General features: G+C 40.8%; 1 protein-coding gene across 1 annotated transcript in view; it reads right to left on the minus strand.

Moving 5' to 3' along the window:
* USH2A (usherin) overlaps positions 1-22550 on the minus strand; it is a 499855-nt gene extending 477305 nt beyond the window's left edge. The window contains exons 1-3 of the mRNA XM_053912470.1: positions 22530-22550; positions 21010-21698; positions 17384-17549 (exon numbers count right to left, since the gene is read on the minus strand). Coding sequence (XP_053768445.1) covers positions 17384-17549; positions 21010-21494 — 651 coding nt within the window. The 5' untranslated portion in view covers positions 21495-21698; positions 22530-22550. The remainder of the gene's footprint in view (positions 1-17383; positions 17550-21009; positions 21699-22529) is intronic.
* Positions 22551-24603: the final 2053 nt, after the last annotated feature.

Genomic DNA, 24603 nt, shown 5'->3' on the forward strand with positions numbered 1-24603 from the left:
CAGGGCTTGAAAACCTGCCAGCAGAGGATGGAAAGTGTAGAGAAGGTAGCTTACGTACAGGCCACTCCAGAATAACATCTTTGTCCAAATGTGGAAGAGGAAAGCCAAGCCAGGAAGGGCAGAGCAATAATGGAACAGGCACCTGGGAGAAGAGACATCATTCACTGATGACGAAGGATGCCAGGGTCACTGAGCCTGAGGGATTAACTGCTCCAAACTCCCCTGGAATTCCGGGTGGCAGTGGTCTGTGCTAGCGCAGGTAGAGTCAAACTACCTCTCATTTCAAAAATAAATAAGGACTATTTTAATCAGATTCCTTCTTTGTTCAAAATTTCCGATTGATTCCTGTTTTAAAATTATTTATTTGTTTTTAGAGAGAAGGGATGTAAGGGAGAAAGAGAGGGAGAGAAACATCAATCAGGTGCCCTGACCTGGAATCGAACCAGCGACCTTTCACTTTGCAGGACAATGCCCAACCCACTGAGGCACACTGGGCAGGGCTCATTTGATTCCTTTTGATTACTGAATGCTCTTCTCAACTTCATTCCAGTTTCTCTCATCCAGCAGTAACCTCTCTTCAGATTTTCTTCTTTTTCTGTTCTTGCACAAAACCTACTCAGGGCAAATTTGACCAGTCGCTCCTTCCTAACTATTCCACGAATAATCTAACTTTTGTGCCTTTCCATTTCCCTGCCCCAAACCTGGAATCCTCCCTCCATTTCTGCCTCTTGAAAACTCTGATCCTCAAGGCCCAAGTTAAATTCTCTATAATCCACGAAGCTTCACCACAACCAGGAGAAATCACAACTTAACTCTCAACAACCAGAACCACTTGTATTCATTATCCAATAAATGTTATAGTTACAGTGTTTTATCTCTTCCACTAAGTTCCTTTTGCCAAGATTCTATTGTTAATTTTGCTATTTCCAAAACCTCTTCCTGCACAGAGTGTTCAGTTTGAAAGGCAAATAGCATTGCAGTTACAAACAACATAGAAACATCAAGTAGAATGCAAGTAAAAAAAAAAAAAAAAGCAACTCCTGACTCTATGCCTCAGCTTCTTGGTGGATCTTGAACACCAATTCCAGCATTTTGCTTCTCAGACTAAAAATCTAATCTACAACAACTTGAAAATCTTGATAGGTCATAAGGGGTTTTTAAGTAAGAGAAGAAAAATCCCTATTAAATGTATGGTTTAATTATTTTGTATAAAGGAAAAAACAATACAAGGTATGAACAATCCGGAATGTGTAAACTTTATACTTCTATGAATCTAATAGAACACAATTTGGGAAAGATAAAAATAAAAATAAACTGAATAAGAAACACTTACAAAATTCACATTATCTTGATAAACTGGTTACAAGAAAAAATAGTTGAAAGACATCACTTCGAATCCCTAAATTTGGTTCTCTTTGGCTGACGAGTAATGAACTCCGATGACAATACTATGTGGCAGCCCAAACACACTCTGGAACCTATTTTTAACACTTTAGTTTGCACTTTCCATTTTCACAGTGTAGTCTGATGTAGCGGCCCTGATTAAGAAAATCTTTCAATGCAGACCAAAGGTGTCTGCATGGTGAAACTACCCAAGACCAACATTGTGGCATTTACAGTTTTCTTCAGATGCAGGACATTTTGTACCCATGAGACAGGAAGAATTTGGGTAGGAAAGTTGCCGGAAGACAGTCTGTAGTCTCCCAGAGGGCCACAGTGCTTTGCCCAGTAATGAGGAAGGTGTTGGAAGGTGTGTAGTGAATTCAGTAGGCAAACACGGAATCTACTAAGTACTCAATAAATACCCTTTGCAGATCCTCAAGTGCTAAAATCTGTTTTAAAGCGACATTTCCATACTGTGTCACAGGGCTTCCGATGCCCTGTGTCAGGAGAGTCAGAAGTGAAGGGCCTTATTTTAACATTTAGCCTGAAAGGACAGCTCCGCCTTCCCCCCCCCCCCACCCCCCTGCTGCCCTGCCCTCCTGCTCCTCTCCCCCACCTGGACAGTCTGAATCCGGGAGGAGGCAGAGTTCTGGTGAGGGAATTCCACTCAAACATTTCCCTGAGCAGCCTCAGGCTCTCCTGAGCTTCTAACCTTCTCTCTTGTCTGAACCTCCTGAGACTCAAGCGTGTGTCCCAGAGCACCTAGTTGGTTAAAGAGCACTGATGGGAAGGGGGAAAGGCCATTGCCAAGAACTAACTATGGTACCTTCTGGGACAACCCACTTACCTGGCTCTTTTCAACTCAAAGCAACACAATTCTATGAATTTAACTCAGTGCATTTAATTTTAATTATTATTCTTTCCAGAAAAATCTAGCTTTCATATACAGGAAAATTATCCAAAAGGTATCTCCAATGTGACAAGCCAATAAAACAAACAAATGGCAAGTACTAATAATTTTTCAATAAACAGGATGGTTTTAATGTTTCCCTTGGGGGGGGGGGCTAGCTCTGAAGCAATGCTGAAGGATCTCCCCTAAGGCTTTTCTCTTTCATTGGAAATCCACTAAATTTGGGTTGCTTTTGGTTCTGCTGCTTTGTGGTCCTTGCTGCCAGTGATCAACTAACTTGGTCATTTTTGTAGTTTTGCAATTAAAGAAAAAATGTCCCTCTTTGTATTTTCATATTTTAACTTAAAATGGAAAATTGCAGCTACACAAAGGGATTCCCACTGATTTAAGACATAGAAGATGAATTTTTACAGTGAACAAAGTGAACAAGAAAACATCACTTTTACCAGAAAAGCAGCTTTCCAGACATGTCATGAGACATTTGCACAGGGCCGGCTCTCAGACCGAAATGCAAACGTCATGTTAACAGAGACAGGAATCAAAAAGTAACACGGTAGGACCAGCCCGAGTGGCAATTTGTCTCCGTAACACGTGGCAGGCCCACTGCAACTTCTCAGCTGCTGACGGTCCTGCCCAGGAAGCTCCTGCTGCTTTTTCTGGGAGGAAATGCCTGCCTTTTGTAACTTGTTATGTGGGACCTTCCTTGCTTCCTTCCCAACAGGTGTGCTTCAGTGAAAGGGGGATTGAAACTCCGATATTTAAAGGCAAATCAGGTTTAATGTTCGAGGACACATTTTCACAAAGCCAGCTATGATTGCAGGCAAGGGCAAGAATGCAAAAGCACAGACAGAGCAGAGTAAGAGAGTTAAGAACAACGGTGGGCCCATTTCTTGAGCATCTATTATAAGTAAAATGAGGGAAAGTTTCTTGGATGAATTGACTGGCTTACAATTGCGTACTTTAATATAAAACTCTATAAGTTCCAAGGCGTCCCCCTTTACCCATGCCCACATACATAAGGGTAATATTGAGGTGAAAAGAAAAGATGAAATAAAATCCAGTGAATACCATTTAAGTCATAAAGAAACAAATGCTACCATTTGTTGATCTGATGTTTTATAACTCAGCTGTTATTTACAACACAGAGAAATGGCAAATCACTCATTAAGGGAAGTAAGGGATAAAAGAATTCATCCAGGTTGGTCCAGCATACTTGTGCACCAGCAGATAATAATTCTTCACACCCAAGCACTTAGGTCTCATTTCTCCAAGGGTTTGCATCTACTAAACAGGACTTTTCTAATTATTATCAAACTGTTCTAATCTTGAATCTCACATTTAAGGAGAAAATCCTCAATCAGATAGTAACTTCTTAACCTGCTTCCTTTGCTTCACTTATAAACTCTCCATTAATTTTGCACTGAAAAGATTTATGGCTGATGGAACAGAAAGTAAATGCACACCTTAAATAATTGGCCTATTTTCTTCGATGCGAAAACTAGTCACATCCCTAATGAGAAAAGGATAATATTTCTAAATGCACTACAATCTCGCCTCCAACACATTTTAATTTACAGAGAACAGTTCTTCTCTCTCTCTTCCCATCAGAACCAATGGCAATCAGTTAGGTTTTATTTTAAAATATAGCCAAGCACGTCTACCTAACACTCAAGTATCAGGTGGACAAAATAATAGTGACTTACATTTACATCTTGCTTCTCAACTGTCAGTACACTCACTAGCTGTCAGTAAAAGAGAAAAATAAAAAGAAATTGACTGTCAGTTTTTAAAAAAGAGTAAGGGAAAGTATACCAGTAAATATGGAGAAAATACTTTAAAAATACATTTTTCTCAACTTTAGCATGCGTGTTTCCCCTTTGGGAAATGTATAACTACATACTTTTAATTGTTTGATGTCTTAAAACCGCAGATTCTAGAAAAGATGGAAAAGCATGAGGAAAACTTGTTTGGAACTCACTGTGTGCAAACTAGGATGAGTCTGAGGCGAACACACCTCCCATTCACCTCGCTAAATAGAGGGTTCCCTAGCTCTGCAATGTTACTTGTATAGGACAGGAGAAGGAGACTTAGCTCAGATGAAAACACGCATATGTCCTTTGAATTTCCCAGCAAGAAGTTCAATGAATTTAACATAAAGGAAAAGTTGAGAATTTAATACCATAAAATCAATGAATCCACACCATAACTGCACCTCTTCCTGAACATAAAGCCCCAAGTCTTAATTATTTTTCTAAATCTAAATATTCAGAAATGGTGACAGTTTTTTATAGTGTGTGGGGTTGTATGCATTGTATAATTCAGTGAAAACATTTCAGAATATGTTCTCTAAATCGTATTCATTTTAAAGGGCTAAATATTCTTGAAATGGATAATTCTATGCCTATACCTTGAAGAGAATGGATGAACCGAAATGCCAACAGCAGATAAACAAACACTGATATGGCCCATAGATGCGGGTATCTTTCCTTGGTATTCACAACTACACACCAAATTCTGAAGACTAAGTTGTTAGAGATGTAAGCATTCTCCACCACTTGGGTAATTTCATGTTATCATGTTGCAGCTGCTCACCAAGGTGATGCTCTAAAATTAATCATTACTAATTGGGTTTAGTACAATTAAAGCCGGATGAATGCAAGTTATTTTTATGGAAACGATGCAATTGAATCATTACAGCATTCTTTCCGGAGGTAACAAGTGGACTGAGGAGAACATCAGCTGTAAATACATTTAAATATAGCTTTACACATGCAGTAGTAGGGAAGGTAAAAACAGAATATGAAATAAACATTAGGCATCAACTCTGAGCTCACTGTCAAGAGTGCTCCCGAGCTTCTAACCACAGAGTTCAGCTGAAGGTAACTATCTGTCAAATGTAATCTGTGCAAGTGAATATGCTTAAGCTGGTGCTATGAATCAACCAAAATTGCTTTGGTCTTATTGACATTCAATTGCAAGAGGTTGCAGCTCATCCAGTCCAATAGACAGCCTGACAACACCCAGAGTGCTTCCAGTGACAGAAAGCTTTAAATAGAGATGCAACTATCATCAAAATACACATGGAACTAAACTTTATGAGCCTTCAGGGCCTCTTCGGAAATTGGTCAGCCAGTCATCAGCTGGTCACAGATGCCCCGAGATCTCATCTCATTCCTCCGAACATCTGCCAGCTTGCTCAGTTAGCAAACCATTCTTAATGTTTAAAAAAGAAATGAATGTAGGTTTGATTGGCAGGTGAAGCCCTCCTGGATTAGGATGAGTTTCCGTGGCATTGTGCTTAACCCCGCTTCCTCACTGAGCAGATCTGCCTTTTATCTTTCCTCCCATTTGAGACTTGGCCCCAACACATCTTAATAAATGATAACCGGGCACGCACGAAGAAATCCGGAGGGTCAATGTTAGACAGTGCCTTGCAGATATTTTTTTGACATGTATTGAGTTTGCATAAGCACTGCGTTATGCCAACAACAGAACTAAGGTGAGCAAGGTGAAGTGACTTGCTTAGAGTTGTTTCCCCTTGGGCACTGTGACCTCTCAGGCAGATGCTACCAGTGCCCACGTGCTTTCATTCCAGGTCTTAGTCCTACATTGAACAAAGTCCCGACCATTCCTTTTCTGTCTGTGCTTATCTTTAACCAAGAAAAAAACTATGTAGACTTCCCAACTGCTTATGACATTCTGTTCCCCTCTGTTAACCATCCCCCCATCTTTCCACGTCTCATCTGTGCCTTCCGCATATGGTCACCATAAAATGACCCTTGGAAAACCCTTGACCCAGTAGGAAACCACTGACATAGATGGGTGGAATGCCAACTTTTTCAATATTACGTAAGTACTGGCCTGTCCCTCGAAGAATTGTAGTCTAAAAGAAATTGCACATTTAAGGACAAGTCTTTATGGGACATAAGGACAAATACATAACTTTCTACTGTATATTAAAAAAAGAAAAGAAAATTGATCCAGGATGTAGCAGTTTCCTGAATTCTCATGCTAGTTCTTTCTTTAGCAACTTTGTTCACTTTCTCTCATGGGATCTTCATTACTTCCCTCAACACTGACCTTGACCTGTGGGGCTACATGGAAATAATTGGCAGTGCAACATGAACCTTAAGAAGAGGAGGATGGCAGACAAAAGTGTACGTGCAGTAAGGACGTGCTTTGCTTAGAACCATGTGAAATACACACAGAAGGGACTGGGGGAAACTGCATTAATACTACAGCAAAATTATTGGAAGGGCTTGCTTGGGTTTCTGTTTCCTTTTCTCTTACTTATTTTCTAAGTACTCTAAAACATTGCTTCTAACCTGCTTTACCTTGTATAAAACCTGGAGTAAAGTGTTTGAACACTCAAACCATGTGATCTCACATCCGAACACTATGCCACCCCCAAAACCCTTCTGCAAGATCATTCCCCCTTTTAAGTCAACTATTTATTGAAATCCTAGTACTTTCATATAATTGAGACTCCTTCTCTCTTAAGCATAATATTTCTGATGTTAACAATTCTATGTACTTACTTTGAATAGGATTTTTTTAATAATCAACTTTAACTCCTATCATTTTTAAGCCAAAATATATGTAGCCAAATCAGAATACTCATTAGCCATCCTTAGAAATTGCATAAGCCATTTTAGGATTTCATTTATTCCCCTACTTTTCTTGCCTTATCCTTTGATAAACTGCTTCAATTAAAAAATGGTTAACCTTAAATCCAAGCCTTTTCTATACAGGTATAGCAAGAAAACTTATGCATCTCCAAAAAAGAGAGAGAAGAAAAGGAAAAAAAAATACTGAGCAAGTTATAAAGATATACTACAGCAAAGACGAAAACTCCAAAGCACTTTCTCTCAAGGAAGGGTTCTGCCCCACAAGGTAAGTTCTGATTGCCACCAGGGTGGAGCGAGATGGAGGTGTGGGTAGAGGCCACGGATGCTGCTAAACAACCTACAACCTGCAGGACAGTCTCTACAGGAAGAACTACCCCGTCCACAATGTCAGCAATGTGGAGACTGAGAAATCATGTCCCCGAGCCATTCACCTGTTGAATAATGTGACATGTGGTAATAAAAAATGGGGGCACAGAGAAAATCAAAACTGGGTGTGATTTCGAGGCATTTCACTCATTCTGTTTCAATGACACTACAGATACACATATACAGTGGTCGATGAGATTTTTTTTGAGTATCAAAAAGCAGTAACAGCCATTTCTCCATCACTGTTCTACAAAGGCGTAAGGCGGCAGCGATTTAAGAAATATGTAGAACGTGTTCAATAGAAAGAGATGCAATGTGACTTAAGGAAACTGAAAGCCATACAAAAACAAGGCAGAGAGCAAGGAAACCTTGAATCAAAGACCTCCCGCAAAAGGACACGTTCTGGCTTTTACCATGTGGACTGATCCCCAAGCCTCATACACTTTCATTTAGGCTAAATCTAAAGTGCCACATGTATTTTCTAAGATGCTGTTTGAAATAGTATCTAAAATGTGTATTTATTAGTATGAGTAATATACTTATGGGAGCTCCCCTATACATTCAAAAATTAAGTCACCTATAACTAACGCTCAGCGACACTAGTGTAAGTGATTTAGCACAGTATATTTAATAGGTTGCAACAAAAATTAACAACAGCTCCTAATTATAGACGCTAATTTGGATAAGCTCTCACTAATTAATAGAAGAATTTATCCTTGGTATTTATTTTAAACATGATCAAGCATTGCTTATTATTTTAATCACTACATGAACCAGTTACACATGGTACAAATGAACATCAGCTACATATAGTAACACAGGAAACTCCTGGTGATGAGCTCTGCAAACAGTGACAACTGCTTTTGCATCGTAACGACTCTCTTTTCCCCCCATTCACAAATCAGATGTAAAGCAAGGTGATGGTAATTGTAACGAGGAAAGAGATAAGTCTTGAGGGTTCACGAGGATCTTTTCAACATCTCAAGTTGCTTCAAAAAGACATGCCTGCCAAAATGAATTGAACCAACATGTAAAAGAGTGCAAATTGCATTATTTCCCCTAGCTCCCTTCTTGTGTTTAATTTGAAACATTAGCAATTTCTCTTTCCCCTGAAGTGTTCATGGTCCCATAAATTAGCAGCAATATTGACACGTTGATGCCAAGTTAAATGTTGCCCTTGCATCGGGCCTGCATTTCTAATTGAGAATTAATCTCCTGCTTGCCCACGTGAAAGGCACGCCTCTCTGCCAACAGCGGGAGCGGCCTAACCACAGACAGTAAAGGACACACCAGGAGGCCTAGTAGTTACTCTGCAGCTATCCAGTGCAATACGCGGGTCAGAAACAACTCCGAGCTACCTTTAACCTCGATGCTGACAAAACGGTTGCTGGAAATCATTACGAGAATCTGCAATCCTGCATAGCCTTCCCATAAGCGCTTTACAATTAGCCAGGACACCCGAACACGGCTGCGGGTTGTGTCGGATTTTTGTATGTAAATAAGACCATGTCTAGCTTTGTCAGAATTGACTTTATAATATTTAACCAGTGCATCTTCTCCTTCTTTTCCCTACATCCAATTCATTTTATAAAGGATCCTTCCTTGCTGCTCACCATTTTAGACAATGCGCTTTAGTTGTAATGAAGAGTTTATAACACCAACCATTAGGAGATGGTGGACAGGGTCCTATTAAAAACACTCTGACTTCTGGTTCAGACAAAGATGGAATGGCCCTACTTCCCCCATGTCCTCTCTTGACTATGAAGAATCGGTGGACATAACACAGCAAACAATACAGAATGATGCCTTGAGGTGAAAGGAGGCAAAAAGAAAAAAAGTAGGGACCTCAGGATATAAGGAACAAGATGTCATAAATCCCTTAGGTTTTCTTATTACCACCCACACATCCTAGACAGAGTATTCTAGAAGCATCTATCCTGCAACTGCACAGATAAGTTTCATGAAAAGTCAACTTCTCCTACATAAAGGACCAAGGAAAGAGTGGCATAAAACAGAAGACCTTTCTGGCAATATCTGCCCGATGTTAGCCAAACACTAATGGAGAACACACACACACTCATACTCACACACATACCAGGGTCCTAGCCAAGCCCACCAGGGGGCTAATGACTCACTGGCCTCTCCCACCCAGTGGAATAATGGGCAGTAACTTCTGAGTCCCCACTCGGGGTGACAACAAGGACACTCCTCCTAGCAAAAGCAGACAGTGTTCCATCTCCATGCAGGGTGCCGCTGACACACCAGGCAGGGGGCGTCTCTTCCGTCCGCCCGCCGCTGTGGGGAAGAGGGCAACTCTCCCACTGAGCTCTCAGGGTGACTTTGGGGGCACTGAGTCCTGCTTGATTTTCATTACCTGCTCAGCAGAGGGGGTGGCACTCAGCCCCCTCTTCCGAAGTAGCGCTGTCACCGACAGCAGAATTCACCAAAATGGGCTACATCTTGGGATGTTAGTAATAATTTAAAAACTTCCATACATTAAAAAAATCTGAAATCATACAGAATGTATTCTCTGCCCACATTCAAATTGGAAACCAACACCAGAAATATAAGTTGAAAAGTCTTCAAATGCTTGCAAAGTAAATGGTATACTTCTTATTAATCCATGAGCCAGTGAAAAATTCTAAAATAAGAAATACATAGACTTCCATGAAAATATAACATGTTAAAATATGTTGGAGATAGCCAAGAGATTGTGAAGAAACTTACAGCACTGAATTATGCACTAAATTGAATTACACAAGAAGTTACAACACAGAAGTAAACCCCATGCTTACATTAGAAGAAAGGAAAGATTCTGAAGTATTCATCTAAGTTCCAATCTCAAGAACTAGAAAAAAAGGAGGCCAAGTAAGTCCAACAAGCATAAGAAAATAAGTATGAGGATAGAAACTGATAAAAATTTAAAATAGGAAAACCAAAGGAAAAAATAAAGAGAAGAAATATTTTGTTCCTCAAAAACATCAGTAAGATTGAAAAACCTGTAACAAATATAAAAAGAGAGAAGATAGATTACTAATATCAGGAATGAAATGGGATATTATTTTAGATCCTGTGACCAATAAAATGATAATGGATAATATGAATGTTCCAGTCACAAATTCAACAATGTAGAAGAACTAAACCAATTCCCTGGAAACCGCAAACTGCCTAAAGTCATCCAAAAAGAAATAGATAATCTGAATCTTCTTATATTAATTAAAGAAATCTAATTTAATTTAAAATCTCCAAAAATGAGATCCCCAGGGCCAGGAAACTTCACTGGAAACCTAGAGACTTCTACCAAACATTGAAAAAGAATGGACTCCAAAGTTACATAATCTATTCGAGGAAACAGAATAGGAGGGAACACTCTCCAAGTCATTTATGAGGGTAGCATTAAACTAATACCAAAAGACAGTACTGAAAGAATAATTACAGATCACTATGTCACGTGACGATTAGATGTAAAAACTCTCAGAGAATATTAGCAAAGCAAACCCAAAAGCAACACACAAAAGGAATTGTCCACAGTGGCCAAGTGGGATTTATTGCAGGTATGTAAGGTCGGTCCAATATTCGAAAAATCAGTGAAATCGAGCTCATTAACAGGCTAACGAAAAAGTATATATTTGTGCTAATTGATGCAGAATAGACCTCTGACAAAATCCAACACTCACCATCATAAAAACGCTCAGTAAATTAGAAAGAGAGGGCAACTTCCTCAACTTGAGAAAGTGCACTTACAAAAACCCCACAGCTAGCACGGTATTTAATGGTGGGACGGAAAGCTTTCTCCCCAACGTTAGGAACATTCTGAGGGTGTCTGGTCCTAGCACTCTGCTTCCACCCAGTGCTAGACACTCTAGCTGCTGCAACAAGGAAGAGAAAAATCCCCGAGATGGGAAAGAAGGTCATCAGAAAATCCCAACAGTTTACAAAAGAACTTCCAAAACTAATAAGTAAGTTTAGCAAGGTTTCAAAATACAGGATCTATCCCCAAATATAATAATAACATTTCTATATACTAACAAACATGTGGCAATCAAAATTTAAAACACAAGACCAATATCAATCCTTCCACAGAAAATAAAACACTTAGTAAACTTAGCAAAACATGTACAGGATTTTGATGGTGGAAGTTACAAAATGCTGATTAAAACAATCAAAGAAGCCCTAAACAAATGGAAATGTTTGCCATGTTCCTGTATTGGAAGATTCAACGGAGTTAGAGCTATCAATTCTCCACAGGCTGATACTGACAGCCTTCACGTGATTCCTGTCACAATTCCAAGGAGACACTCTGTAGATACAGGCAAACGCTGACCGTGGAGCGTCGTACAAACCAACCACTGCATTCTTGGGCATTTGTCCCAGAGGAAGAAAACTTGGGTTAACAAACCCTGTATACAAATGTTTATATTAGATTTGCACTGCCCCAAAGGTGGAAATGGCCTAGATGTCTGTCCCTCAAAGGATGAACGGTGAAACACATGCTGGCTCCTCCATACCATGGACTACCCAATAGGGAGGGAGGGAGGGAGGGAGGGAGGGAGGGAGGGAGGGAGGGAGGAAGGAAGGGAGGGAAGGAGGGAGGGAGGCAGGGAGGGAGAAAGAAGGAAGGAAGGAAGGAAGGAAGGAAGGAAGGAAGGAAGGAAGGAAGGAAGGAAGGAAGGAAGGAAGAAAGGAAGAAGAAAGAAAGGAAGGAAGGAAGGAAGGAAGGAAGGAAGGAAGGAAGGAAGGAAGGAAGGAAGGAAGGAAGGAAGGAAGGAAGGAAGGAAGGAAGGAAGAAAGAAAGAAAGAAAGAAAGAAAGAAAGGAGAGAAAGAAAGAAAATTACTGATAGACTCAGTAATTTAGATGAATCTCCATGAAATTATATTGGGTGGTAAAAAAAAAAACCCTCAAAGGTTACATATCTTGTGATTTACAATTGTGAAAAGACAGAATTTTAGAAGTGAAGAACAGATGAGTGGTTGTCGGAAGTTAGAGACTTGGGGCTGCCGAGGAGGACGGACCCAGGGGCGTGGTTACAGCGGGGCCACCTGGGGCACGTTACAGGGATGGAACTGTGTGGTACCCTCACCATGGTGGCTACACTGATCTACGCCTGAGACACGACCGCGTGGGACTGCACAAGAAAAGTGTGCACCGCACCGGTGTCAGCACACCGGCTGTGGCATCATACTATAGTTTTTCAAGATGTTACAAATGGGGAAAAGATCCATGGGGTGTCTCAGTATTATTTCTCACAAGTATCTCTGAATCTCAATGTATCTAAAAAATGTTTAATTAAAAATAAAAAAATTAAAAAGCCAAGCACTATCTCTCCTGGACCAATCCGAGCTATTGCTCCCATTTTCAAAATGTCTGGGGTCTCACTCCTCTTTAATGTTTATACAAGCCTCTTCCCACGTGCTCTGAGGTGCTCTGCCTGAAACTTGCAGGTATTTTATGGGATAGATTACAATGGTCACCATTTGCACCGGTGTGTGTTCCCTCAGAATTCATCTCGTCTGCTACCCCTCCTTTGGTTGTGTTTTTTTTCCTGTATCTACTTTGTATTCAACCCAAACATCGAATACAACTCCTTTCCATAAATGGCCTTAAGTGCTCACAGCCTGGAAATGGCTACTGCTAACACATTTGAGCCAACTAGTTAGAATAAGACAAAGGATTTGCATCCCAGAAAACAAACAACTTAAAATCACACACCACACCTCCATCACTTAAACATTTTGGGCAACTCCGCCCCTGTCTCTTCCTCAGGCCTTGGGCCCTGCCTGTTCCCCCCTGGATTCAAATGCCTTTCTGTCTCTGTTCCCCTGTTTCTTTCTTTCCTCCCCCGATTGGCTGGGTGCAAACCAAAGGCTTTGCGAAAACAATGTGTGATACATACAGTTAAAAGTAATGAAAATTATACGAGAAATGACATGGACTGGGATTTCCATGGAGTAGAGGTTGAGGTGACGTTCTGACGGGAATCGAGCACATAATGCTAACTGACCGCCGCGTGGACGTGTTATGTTCCCTCGGTCAATAGAGGCGTGGAAACACCTTTATAAAGTGTGCACGTGGGCATACGCTCCAGAGATTAACGGAGAGACTCGGTTTATCTGTTCTAACAAATGTTGGTTAAATTGCATTTTTTTCCTCTAGAACTATCGATAATTTTCCTTTTTCAGATTGAATACATAAATCAAAAGAACATACTTCATAAACAAACAGACTCTGATTATGAAACTCCTATTCTTCATCGATCGATTCCTAAAACTTTATTTACCCATGCATTTTCCCCCCTTCATTGTATCCGATCAGAAATCCTCTTTCTATGTTACTGTAGCTAGAATCCTCTGGGACTCTTGAATTGTCAGTGTATCAAGGAGCCTTCAAAATAGCATAGAAAATGTGAACAACCTCCTTGCTAGACTTTTTCTTGTTCCCCCAGTTTCAGGATTTCATTAACTTCAAATTACAGTAATTGTTTTACTATAATTTCAGCATAATTACTATAGGGTTACTATACTAATGATTCTTTGATGCTATTTGTCCTATAAAATGTGTGGAACTGCTTAAGGGAAAACAGTATTTTCATAGGAAACTCTGAGGTTTTACTTTTAAATAATATGCAATTAAATGTAACACACTTCTAAGCTGTTGTTTCTACCAATGCATAAGAAACTCCTTAAGCAACATCTCTTATATATTCCAAACCATTTTTAAAGAGGAAATCAAAAGAGATCTCTTTAATAACTATAGCTTGTGCTGATTCAATATAAAAATGAAGCTTCAAAAATCTGCTAATACTATCAGTGTTCCCTACTTGATAATAAAAAGACTGAATTGATTTTTTCCAGTTTTAGGACAAAAAAATGCGACATAATGAATTTCAGCTTGATATAATTTGAAATAGCCAATATATTAAACCCCACAGTGAAATTTAAATTGGCAATCATGTCAGATTCAAGTCCCTGAATGAATATTAATTTAAAACTAATCATATTCCAACAGGTTGAAGCTTCAAAATGCTAGTTCTTGAATAAAAGCTGTTAGATCTATGACTATACCACCGGGTACTTTTTGTTTAGGAAATTAGACCTCCAATATTCAATACGTCTGGCTCTTCCTGGCACCTTTTCTAGCCCAGGGATTTTAATTATTTAAAAATCATTCTTTTTCCAAATCTGGAAAGTTAGAATTCTGATTTTACTAATGGAAAGCTGATACCGAGTGAACTAAGTTAAGGTAGAAGGTCACATCTGTCCATTAATTTTATGTCACCATGTCTTGGAAAAGTTCAATGTAAAGCTGGTTTCTGAGACCATTCCACAAGCAAAGGCATATGGCTTATTTCTTTACACACACACACGCCATCTAAATTAATTGATTTGTAGCCATATTGGAGGAGTAAAAATATGCATACACATTAATTTCAGACTTGCAAATCAACATGTGACTAAAGTAGACTATCAGTTATGTTCTATCCTCCACCTGGCAATAATGAAAGCCCCTAATCCCCAAATCAAACAGAATTTGGATATGATACATACTAATGCAATCATAGTAAGTTGCATTTTGTATGAAAATATATTCTTTGCAAAAGATAAGAAAACCCACTTGCAAGCTCCCTCTGTCCATACCTCAGCCATAACAGGCACCCGGAAATATTTCTGTGTAAATACCAGACAGCATGGGGAAGCAGAAAAAAGGCAAGCTTGCCATTGGTCCAGGAGCTAACTCTGTCACGTATGACCCAGACAGCCCTGCACAGCAGGTTTTCACGCTTTGGTGACCTGTGCCTCACTCTACAGCCCACCCACTTTGTTCTAAAGAATTCAAGGAAGCCCCACTTGGTTCCTCCAGGCTCCTCCCCTTTTTCCAGAAGTGCAGAAACTGAGTCGAGTGTCTCTGTTAAGACCCTGCAGTGTCCGGACCTGATTCAGATTCCCCTATTCGTACACAATCTCTTGTCCTTCCCCTGCTTGTTACAACAACTTTTCAGGAATGGGCACATTCCTTATTACACATCTACCACATGGACTACTATACATGTCATAGTATCTCACACGTATTCAGACCAGTGTCCACCAAACGAACCCTATGCCGATCTCTAGAGAAAATAATTGCTCTCCCACTTTCATTCCAATGGAGCCAGATTTTCACTATGGTGGGTACCCCTGAATCTACCAATAAATGTCAGATGAATACATCACCAATCTGCATGGTTCTTCTAGTGGTTTTGGCTGTTTAGTTCTGTAGCTTTAACATGAAATGCAGAATGCAGGTGGGGGGGAAGCTATGTAAAAGGAAATAAATAAAGAAGTGTGCAAATGATACAGGACAAGCTTTCTCTTGATAGTCAAACAGTTATGAAATAAGGCAGTCTCATTAAATCATAAGGACTTGAACTTTTTCTCAAAAGAAGACTTAAAGATTTATGAAGAAATTTTGCCTAAACTAGGAAAGGAATCATATCTGACATGGATTGAAAAGACAGTGCTGATTCCAATAGGCACTAAGAGCACTTCACTCCCGGGAGAGTAAAGCGGTCGTGGTCACCTCTGTACATTGGGGCTTTCAACTTTCTCCGTGAAGCTTTTAATGGACTGGCACCAAAACATGACGCAGGCTCCCAGAGAAGGCCACATAAAGGCAACTCCAAGGGACTGCTTTCATCGTGGTTGATGCAAAAACATGCAATCATGTTGATTTCACATCTTCTGCAGATTCCCTTTCTTCGGCAGTTTCTATGTGCACATTTTTCACATTAGAACCCAACCTTGTTACACTAGTCTGTGGGTAGAATGGACAATTTCAAGGCAGAGGACAAATTAGGCCCTTCTCTGCTAATGACAGAACAAATGAGAGATAAGCTCTGACCAATTGAACACATCTCTTCTGTGGTCACGGCCTGATCCCAGACATGACCGCCACTTTGTAGGGTCTTTCGACATCGGTGACAGAAATATCGCTCCCGGCTGAGTGCATTCGCTAAACTCATACCCTAACTAAAAGCAGAGTGAATAAGGCATAAAATACTGATTGAATATCACTTTGCCAATACCTTCCTATAGAAATCGATCATGGTTACCTCTCTGAAGTTCTATTTTAAATGTTCTCCCTAAGGCTTTCCATGAGATACAGGGCACAATTTTGGCCACCATCAGCCACAACAAAGATACGCACAAAGTGTATTTAAATCACCAAGAGCAACTTCTATGCTGAGATGTATTCTATAACCCAAGCCATAACCCTCGAGAGCCTCTAAGGGAGTCCACTTCTGTGGGGGGATGAAAATGTGAGAAAGCAAAGGTTATTTTTATGACATGAATGCAGATACAAATGTCCCCCGGTACAAGTGGGGTTCACAAGGACCGCTGTTTGGGTGCCCCTGTGAGACCACAGACTGAGAAGCGCAGACAGTACCTCTGGTATGAGAGGCAAGGGTGACTTTGGCTGCACTGGGCCATTTCAATGCCCTGAAGACACACGAGGATAAACTGTGTCTATTCCCGGGAACCGTAAAATAACAGACATCTCACTTATCTCTGCCTTTAGCAGCTCCTAAGGTTAATGCAAACTGTGGCTGACAACTAAAGCAATTCTATAACACCTTTTGAGTGTCTGATGTGTAAAGTTCATTAGTCCTAAGGTCAGCATTTTAATGCAACAGCCAAAGTGTATTCTCATCATCAGATGCTACCTGCAAAAGGCAGCTGTAAAAACCAGGCGGGGCTTCCACACAGCTGTGACTAGTGAAATTACTTCTGGACACCAAAGCAGCCCTCACGCATTCTCGAACAAAATAAAACATACTAACCAAGTGCAACAGAAATTTCTCGAGGATGTTATTACTCCAGGCTGCCTTGTCCTAAGCTTTGGGGGGATTTTTCACAGCAGTTTTGAGGGGGACAGCGCTGGCGTATCGTGAGGTGTATCATTAGGTCTTTCAAATATTGATTTTCACGTGTCATTTACACACATGCTTAAAATCTAAAAGCCCCCGCTTTAGATCATGTGGGAAAATGCCATTTAAAGATAAGAAAGGAAGATAGGTTCTTCTGTTTAACCAAATGTTAAGTATTTTTTATTTTACTCACCTGCACACTAAGATGAATCCATTTCTTCACGAGAATTCTCCCCAGTGTCGTTACTTTTATTGGAGGCTGCAAACCATGGACTGTGCGATAATAAAACATGGTCTCTTTCTCAGATATTGTGAGTTTGAACACAATCTGCCCATCCACCGTCTTCTCTATAATACACCTTAGGAAGCAAGCAGGAAAGACAAAAGGTCAGCATCGAACCAAAAGACAGGCTAAGGCCTCGTGCATTTACGGAGGGGTAGCTGATCCCAAAGTCTACTTCAAAAGCCGCACCATGCACAAATGCCCGAATGCCGTTATACTCGGAGCAAGCTCTATTCCCATTAAAAAGCCCTTTTTATTTCAATAGAAAATAGAATTCTTATTTGTAATAAATCCCCCAGAGCCTCAACACCCTTTATTAGACGTCCCTGGTGCAAACCAAAGTAGCTGAATCATCCTGCAAAACTAACATTTAGCTGATTGGCTCATCAGTTCCTCTGCTATTTCTTTTATAGGAAGTGGCACAATACATATCCCGGAGATTGAATTACCAGTGCAAATCTTTATTTCTTTTTTTTAACATAAAGAGAATTTAGTGCCCAGAGAGGGCTCTGCACTGCTCTGTTTAATTCCCACAGTGAAATGGAGAACAGACCACTGCATCTGTACTTCCTTGCCCATCACTGACCGAAAGCCAAAGCCAGAGTCTGTGAGATGACTGGCTGCTGACCCTGGCCACAGCCCACTGAGGCACTCTGACAACGTCAATGACCTTGGCTGAATGACCCAAGGCTGGTCATCAAATTATTATTTTTTAAATCATTTCTATCCTAATCACAGTGATATTCTTTTCCTGCCCCTTTAAAGAGATTTATGACATTTTTATTTTTTATCCTTTTAGTTTATGTTCAATATAAATTTTATGTTATGTTACTCCTATCATTGTGTGTTTCTGACTATCCTGTGTCCACTGAGCAGAAACAGATAGGAACTTAAGCCCCATGCAAGCCCCATTCCTGTAGATCACAGTTCAACCTAGCAACTCAACTTTTTAACAGAACATAGGTGAGAAATGTTTGCTGGTTGCCCTCTAAGTGGGTTATTCCCAAAGATCTGGTGTTTAAGGAGAAATAACACCGACAGCATCCCGTCAAATGACTCACTATTAAAGATGGCCTTCAGCCTGTATCTCATAGATAAGAGCTCATGAAGGTAGCTCAGCCCAGGGAGGAGACCCCATCAGGTATTAGAAGAGTTTGGGTCCCTTTCTTCTTGTAGCTGCCTCCTGCTCAGCCCAGAAATCTCCGTGAGTATTCCTGATCCCATAACCCTCCTTGCTCAAGACTTCTGAAGGGGTCTTCCTTTGCGCTTACCTAACACACTGTGCTGCCTTGCTAATAACACCAATGTATCTGTCTTCCCACTAGATCATGAGTTTTCTGAGAATAGAAGTAGAACCTGGTATATAGGAGACCCTCAGAAAATGATGAGTTAGTGACCAAACGGAATAGGAAGCATCAAAGAGGCAAACATAAGATTGGGCAAAGTAAGAATTAGTGCTAAAGGTATTTTAAAACTTTTCTTAAATAGAACATTTTTCACAATGCATCCCTCTTATTATACTTACTCTTTCCCAGAGTTCAGAGGTAAGAGTAAGTTTGGAGAACACTTAATAGTCATTATTTTACTGTCACTATTTTATTATATTTTGTACCTATATTTGTTGATAAAGATGAGCGTAAATATATTTTTTGAGCCAATAGGTTTAGTTGACATAAAGATTTTATATAAAGAAGAAATAAGGCTTTAAAGAAACTCTACTATGATTTTTTTTAACCCTTCAGTAAGTGATTATTTCTAAGTCACTGGAATGAAAAGAGTTTCTCTTTATTCCCTGACTCCAGGTCTTAAACAATCTAGAGGAAAAATGTGCCTCTAGCCATTTTTCTTGAGTTTCAATTTACAATACAAGTTAGCATTTGACCATTATTCAAGAATGTATTTACCAAATGCAGGCTTACTTCCCCAAGCTTAGTGAAAATGCATTTCTTAATATGTTATTGATTATCTTCCTTGCTATTTTGTTTGCTTGTAAACATTCTAGCTTTGGTAGATAATGAATGTGAGAGGAAGGCAGGTAGCAAAATATTTAGGAACTGGATTTATTCTGCTCCTGGATAAACAATAATTGGATAATCCGTGTTTTGTTTGTTTTACTTATCTAGTGCAAACACCCCGAAATTCCCCCAATTCCCGTAGGTATTTTAGATTTGAGAATGGAAATGACCTTGAAGCAGAGAACTCTCAAAACTGTAAACCATGTGCTATGGCCTCTATAAATACTCCTCTGTCTCACTTCCACAAAATGATGGCCACAGAAGATGAATTTGGTAGAGACATATCCTTTGGGGAAAAAAAATATTTTGTCCTAGTCATATTTGTCAAGAGACAATTTTAAAGACTGTACGCTAGTTATATAAACTGAGTAGGCAGGATTTACTGACATTTCAAACAGTAGGAAAACAGGATTTTCTTTTAGGAGTGACAGAGAAATTGAGATGATGGTTTGAGATGATTTTCACTGCACATTTTTTAAAGAATGAAAATATGCCAACTCTCACTTGGCACAATAAAACTGAACACCCAAGACATTTAAGTCCTATTTGCTCAGGAAATTATAAGACTTTTCTGGTTTGTTTCACAAGTTTTTTAGGTATTTGGCCAACACTGTCACACAAGGAAACTGTCACCCTGGGAAGAGACAAACACCCTGCAGGAAGAAAAAGGATAAGAGAAAATGCCTCCAACCTGTCCTACCAATTCCAAATTCTGGATTGGCTCTAGACACTAAGGGAAAACACATTGTGTATTGGCTTAAGAGAACATTACAGAATAATACACATGTGATTATGTAAACTGATAAAAAAACAATACTAAGGAAGCCACACTCCAAAGTCACTGAGGGCCATTTCTACTAGGATCAATAACATAAGGGCTTTTGAGACTCTTTCATGTTTCCCTACACGCTTCCTAAGAGATGTCAACTCCACAAGGTAAAGGGCCAAAAGTTTTACCTGTTTCAGGGATGGAGGGCTACTCATCATTGGTCATTTTCCATGACTCAAGCCAACATCCCTTCTTGGGGAAATAAGGAGGGCAGAAACACAGTCCTAAGCCCTCAGAGAGTTAACTGCCTAATGAAAAGTTTGTCCTCTTGTAGGGGCAGGTTGTTTGTGTAAACTTGGACCAAAACTTTGAAAATGTCGGTGACCTGTCTTACTAGTTCCCAGTCGTGAAACTCACTGAGCCTGCTTTAGCCTCTGATGCCTAAGAGAAAGAGAGCGCACAACAAACCACTAGGGAATGTGCGAGACAGGAGTCGGCATGGCTGCCTGTGATGGAACCATCTTTAAACAGACTTTTTTCAAGGTTCCCTTCATTTATGGTAAGGATAAAAAAAAAAAAAACGCATGGAATGCAAACTTGAGTAGGAAAGACTAGCATAGGAGTCGGTCTCCACTCGCGTGGATTTCACAGGGCTAGCCTTCCTTCCTAGTCTGGAAGTCAAGTTGTATGGATCTTCGCTACAAGTGATTTTTCAGGCCCCTAGGAAAGCTTACACTCACCCTCCTACTTACATTACACCTTCTTGCTCAGGTTTCAACCACACAGCTAGAGTAAACGATGCCACCAGCCTTGGAGAAGGAGAAGCGGAAAAGCAATTTTTGTGATTTCCGAAAATAAAACTCGTGGCGTTTTCAGGGGAGTAGGGCCGCAGATCCTGCTGGTCCATGGCGATGCAGCTCCCGAGGCCTGCTGAGAGCAGGGCGGTGAAGGCCGGGGGTGCAGATCTGTGTGGGCAGTCCTGGTCACAGAACTGCTGGCTACAGAACTCCAGACTGTCAGCAGCCGCGGAGCTGTGGCAGAAAGTGCTTCTGTCTGGGAGCCCACACGTTGCGTGGGTTGGCACGACCGAGACAGTCTTGAAAGCGCCCACGTTCTCCAGCCTCGGGAAAAGGCCCTGTGCGTCAGCCCGGGAGAGGGAAGCAAAATAGGAAAAGATCGACGTTTCAAGGATGTGAAACAAGAAACCAAAGCTCAGGGAGACAGCCAGGCAATTCATGTTTACAAAAAAGCATTCTCCTCCTGGGAAAGCGTTCCTAAATAAGTGATCAGGCCGAAGCCGCAGGCCAGCCCCACGTGGAAGCCGGGCGCTCTAAGGAAAGGGCACGTCTTCCATTTTCCGGAAACTGCAGGCACGTCTTCACACCGAGGTAGTTCCAAAGGCGTCCTGGGCAACGGAGGAGACATGGGTAGCAGCTGGTGTCTGCGAATCAAACACAGGGTGTCAAGTAGAAGCTGCTACATCATTAAAACTTAAGTTCTTTCAGAGAACGGGGACTCAGAGTGTTTGACAAGAACCATTACTGCACTTCTCAAAAAAACGAAATCACTGGGAAGGACACTGGCTTGGAGTAAAATGCTCATTCTTTTGGCAAATAGCTGCGTTTCGTTGAGCAGGTAAAGCACTTTAAAGTTCCCGGGACAACCAGATTTGTATCTCCACATACACAGGCATCTATGTTTATTAATGTGTTTCGCCACAGTACATTCACATCGTTGCTCTACCCCAGAGAATGGGCGCTATCTGTCCACCAGGTAAAGAACATACCGCGTAGGTTTTCTCGGCGCGCACACCGTATGTTATAAAGCAGAGCTCACTTGCAGGTGTCCGAAAGCAAGCCAGCAAAAGCACTTTGGGCCTCTCCCCCTCATCCCAGCAGGTGCAGCAACTTTAAGCTCGCAGTAAAGCTGCTTAGGAGCCCAACACCATCTGTCTGTCCTGTGCCTTAGTATTTAGCAAACGTTTATGTTCGCATTTCCTCCTATGACTACGTATTTGTAGGTTAAATATGGACCCCTAATACTGTGTAAGTAACTGTATTGATAAATAAGCTGAGTTACCATTTCTTTATTGCATTTCAACCAGTCCCCTCAGTGTGACAAATGGCTCTTCACGGGGCCGCGGTCCCTCGTTGCCTGGCAACACTGCAGTGACCCCCGGTTACTTTTAGCAGCTAGGCTGCCACAGCATAAAGGCTGCAGGGAACACTTGGCCGCCCAAGGACAGGATTCTGCACAGCACACTCTTGGTTACCTGAAACTTGGCGCAGTCAGCTCGGTGGCCCGCCTGGAACTGAGCTCCCCAGGCCTTCCGCAGGTGCCTGGAGCAGGGGGAGGGGCCAGGAGGGGCCCGGCATGCCTAATTTTAAAGTAGCAGTACACCTTATCCTATATTCCCCGCGGCCCCTCCACTCTCCCCTTTCATGCACCTCAATCCATTTAATCATGTCATCAAAATGATTGGCCACTATTAGTAACACATCATTTCCAGGGTGCTCTCTCTTTTATGGGGTACAAATATATTGATCACCTGGAGGCTTGGTCCATGAATAAAAGCTTTGACTGTTCAGTTTCTGTTTAGTCCAGGTACCTCTCTCCTAAATACACATGCTGCTTTAGATTATGAGAAGCATCTGATATTATCTAAACAGGTTCCATTTGGATGATCAGGGATTTTAACGATGCTTTGGAAGCACAGGACTGCTGACTTTTTAGCTACCTGATTGGATGAGAGTGTGTGTATTTATGAATGCACGCTTGATGTCAATCTGTGTAGTTTCTATTACATCCAACCTTTCTTTCCTATTACCTCGGATCTCCCATCTTAGACGGGAAATATTCTAAAGCAACTAATACTTCTCTCCATTTTTATCTTCAAATTAGAAAACTCGTTTGAGAAAAAAAAATTAGCCAATTGTCGTTTTGTTTTCTGGAAACTATCTTACGTACAGAAATGTTTAGTAATGGCAGAGATGCTTCTATGGTGTTTGTTGTTAGTGAGAGAGCCAGGGACAAACCCAAAGTGACTTCTTTCAAATCTTTTTTAAGTTTCTTTTCTATGAGAGATCTGAAAACCACAACCCTTTGATATTAACTTATCAATTAGAACAGGGTGCTTCTACAGGAAACCTTCCTTTGCCAAAACGTCATCTTCTCTACTTGTCGATTATTACAATCTTGCAAGGGCAATGTTTAAATTAAAAATAAACTGTAATATAAAACCAGCTAATGTGTAATTACAGATGTCATATGTAAATTCTGAGAATGTGGGAAAAGAAGTTTTGAAATAGATATGTAGGACGGGAAGACTTAGATACGTGGATTATTCAAACCTGCTACAAAACATAGAACCAATGTTTGTCTTCGTACGAGTTATTCAATGGCAGGCTTCTCTTCATCCCTAGCAAATCCAAGGACTAACATTCATTTTTAATCATGGTGTGTCAGTGTATCTTTGGGGGTCTCCATTCTGGAGATAAGAATTCTCCCACCACATAACAACCTCTGCATTCTCACAGAAAGCCATGCCTCAAAATAGACAAGCTAAGATTAGCGTCTCCGCTCCACATTCAGACACTCTGCCTGTAATTTGCAGAGGCAGACGATGGTCTGACACATCCCTCAATGTTCTCAGCTCGGTCCTATCCAACCTGGGGACACTTCTGGTAACTGAACTGGGCACCAACACTTCCACCACCCCTATCAGTGCCTGTGAAATAAGTACAGAAAAAAAAAGTATACAGGAGGAAGTTTTAGTTAAGCATATGAGTGGCCTTGTGCTATTATTTATCTTGATATATTTCTGGGATTAACTGGATAGTTCTTCTGGTTGAGGGCAGCTTGGCTTGGCTGGGGCTGGTTATTCTGATTCGGCCTCACTCTCTCATCTTGGTTTGCCTGATGGTCGTGGGAATCTATTCTAAGAGCAGAAAAATCCCCAACAACATAAGATGGGAGGCCCTAGGGTGCAAATACTTTTCAGGTCACTGCTTGCATCATATTAGCAAATGTCCTATTGGCCACAGAAAGTCACAAGACCACCAAGCCCAGACTCAAGGGCTGTGAAATAAATTCCAACCTTCAGAGAAGGAATGACAAAGGCACATTGCAAAGGGCACACCTAGAGATTGACAATAATTAGTGACCATCTTGCATTCTACCCGAGAGAGAGTTGCTAGCAATTTATATCTCCAGCTGTAAAGACATCGTGCCACATTAAATCAGCATATCCCTGTTTGCAAAAATCAAGAAAATGGTATTTTATTTTGACAACTATAAGCAAGTTTATACTCTTTGTTCTGGAAAAGCTGACTACAATGAGCTTAGTT

This window comes from Desmodus rotundus, chromosome 10 (genome assembly GCF_022682495.2).
Source record: "Desmodus rotundus isolate HL8 chromosome 10, HLdesRot8A.1, whole genome shotgun sequence".
In the NCBI taxonomy this organism is placed as follows: domain Eukaryota; kingdom Metazoa; phylum Chordata; class Mammalia; order Chiroptera; family Phyllostomidae; genus Desmodus; species Desmodus rotundus.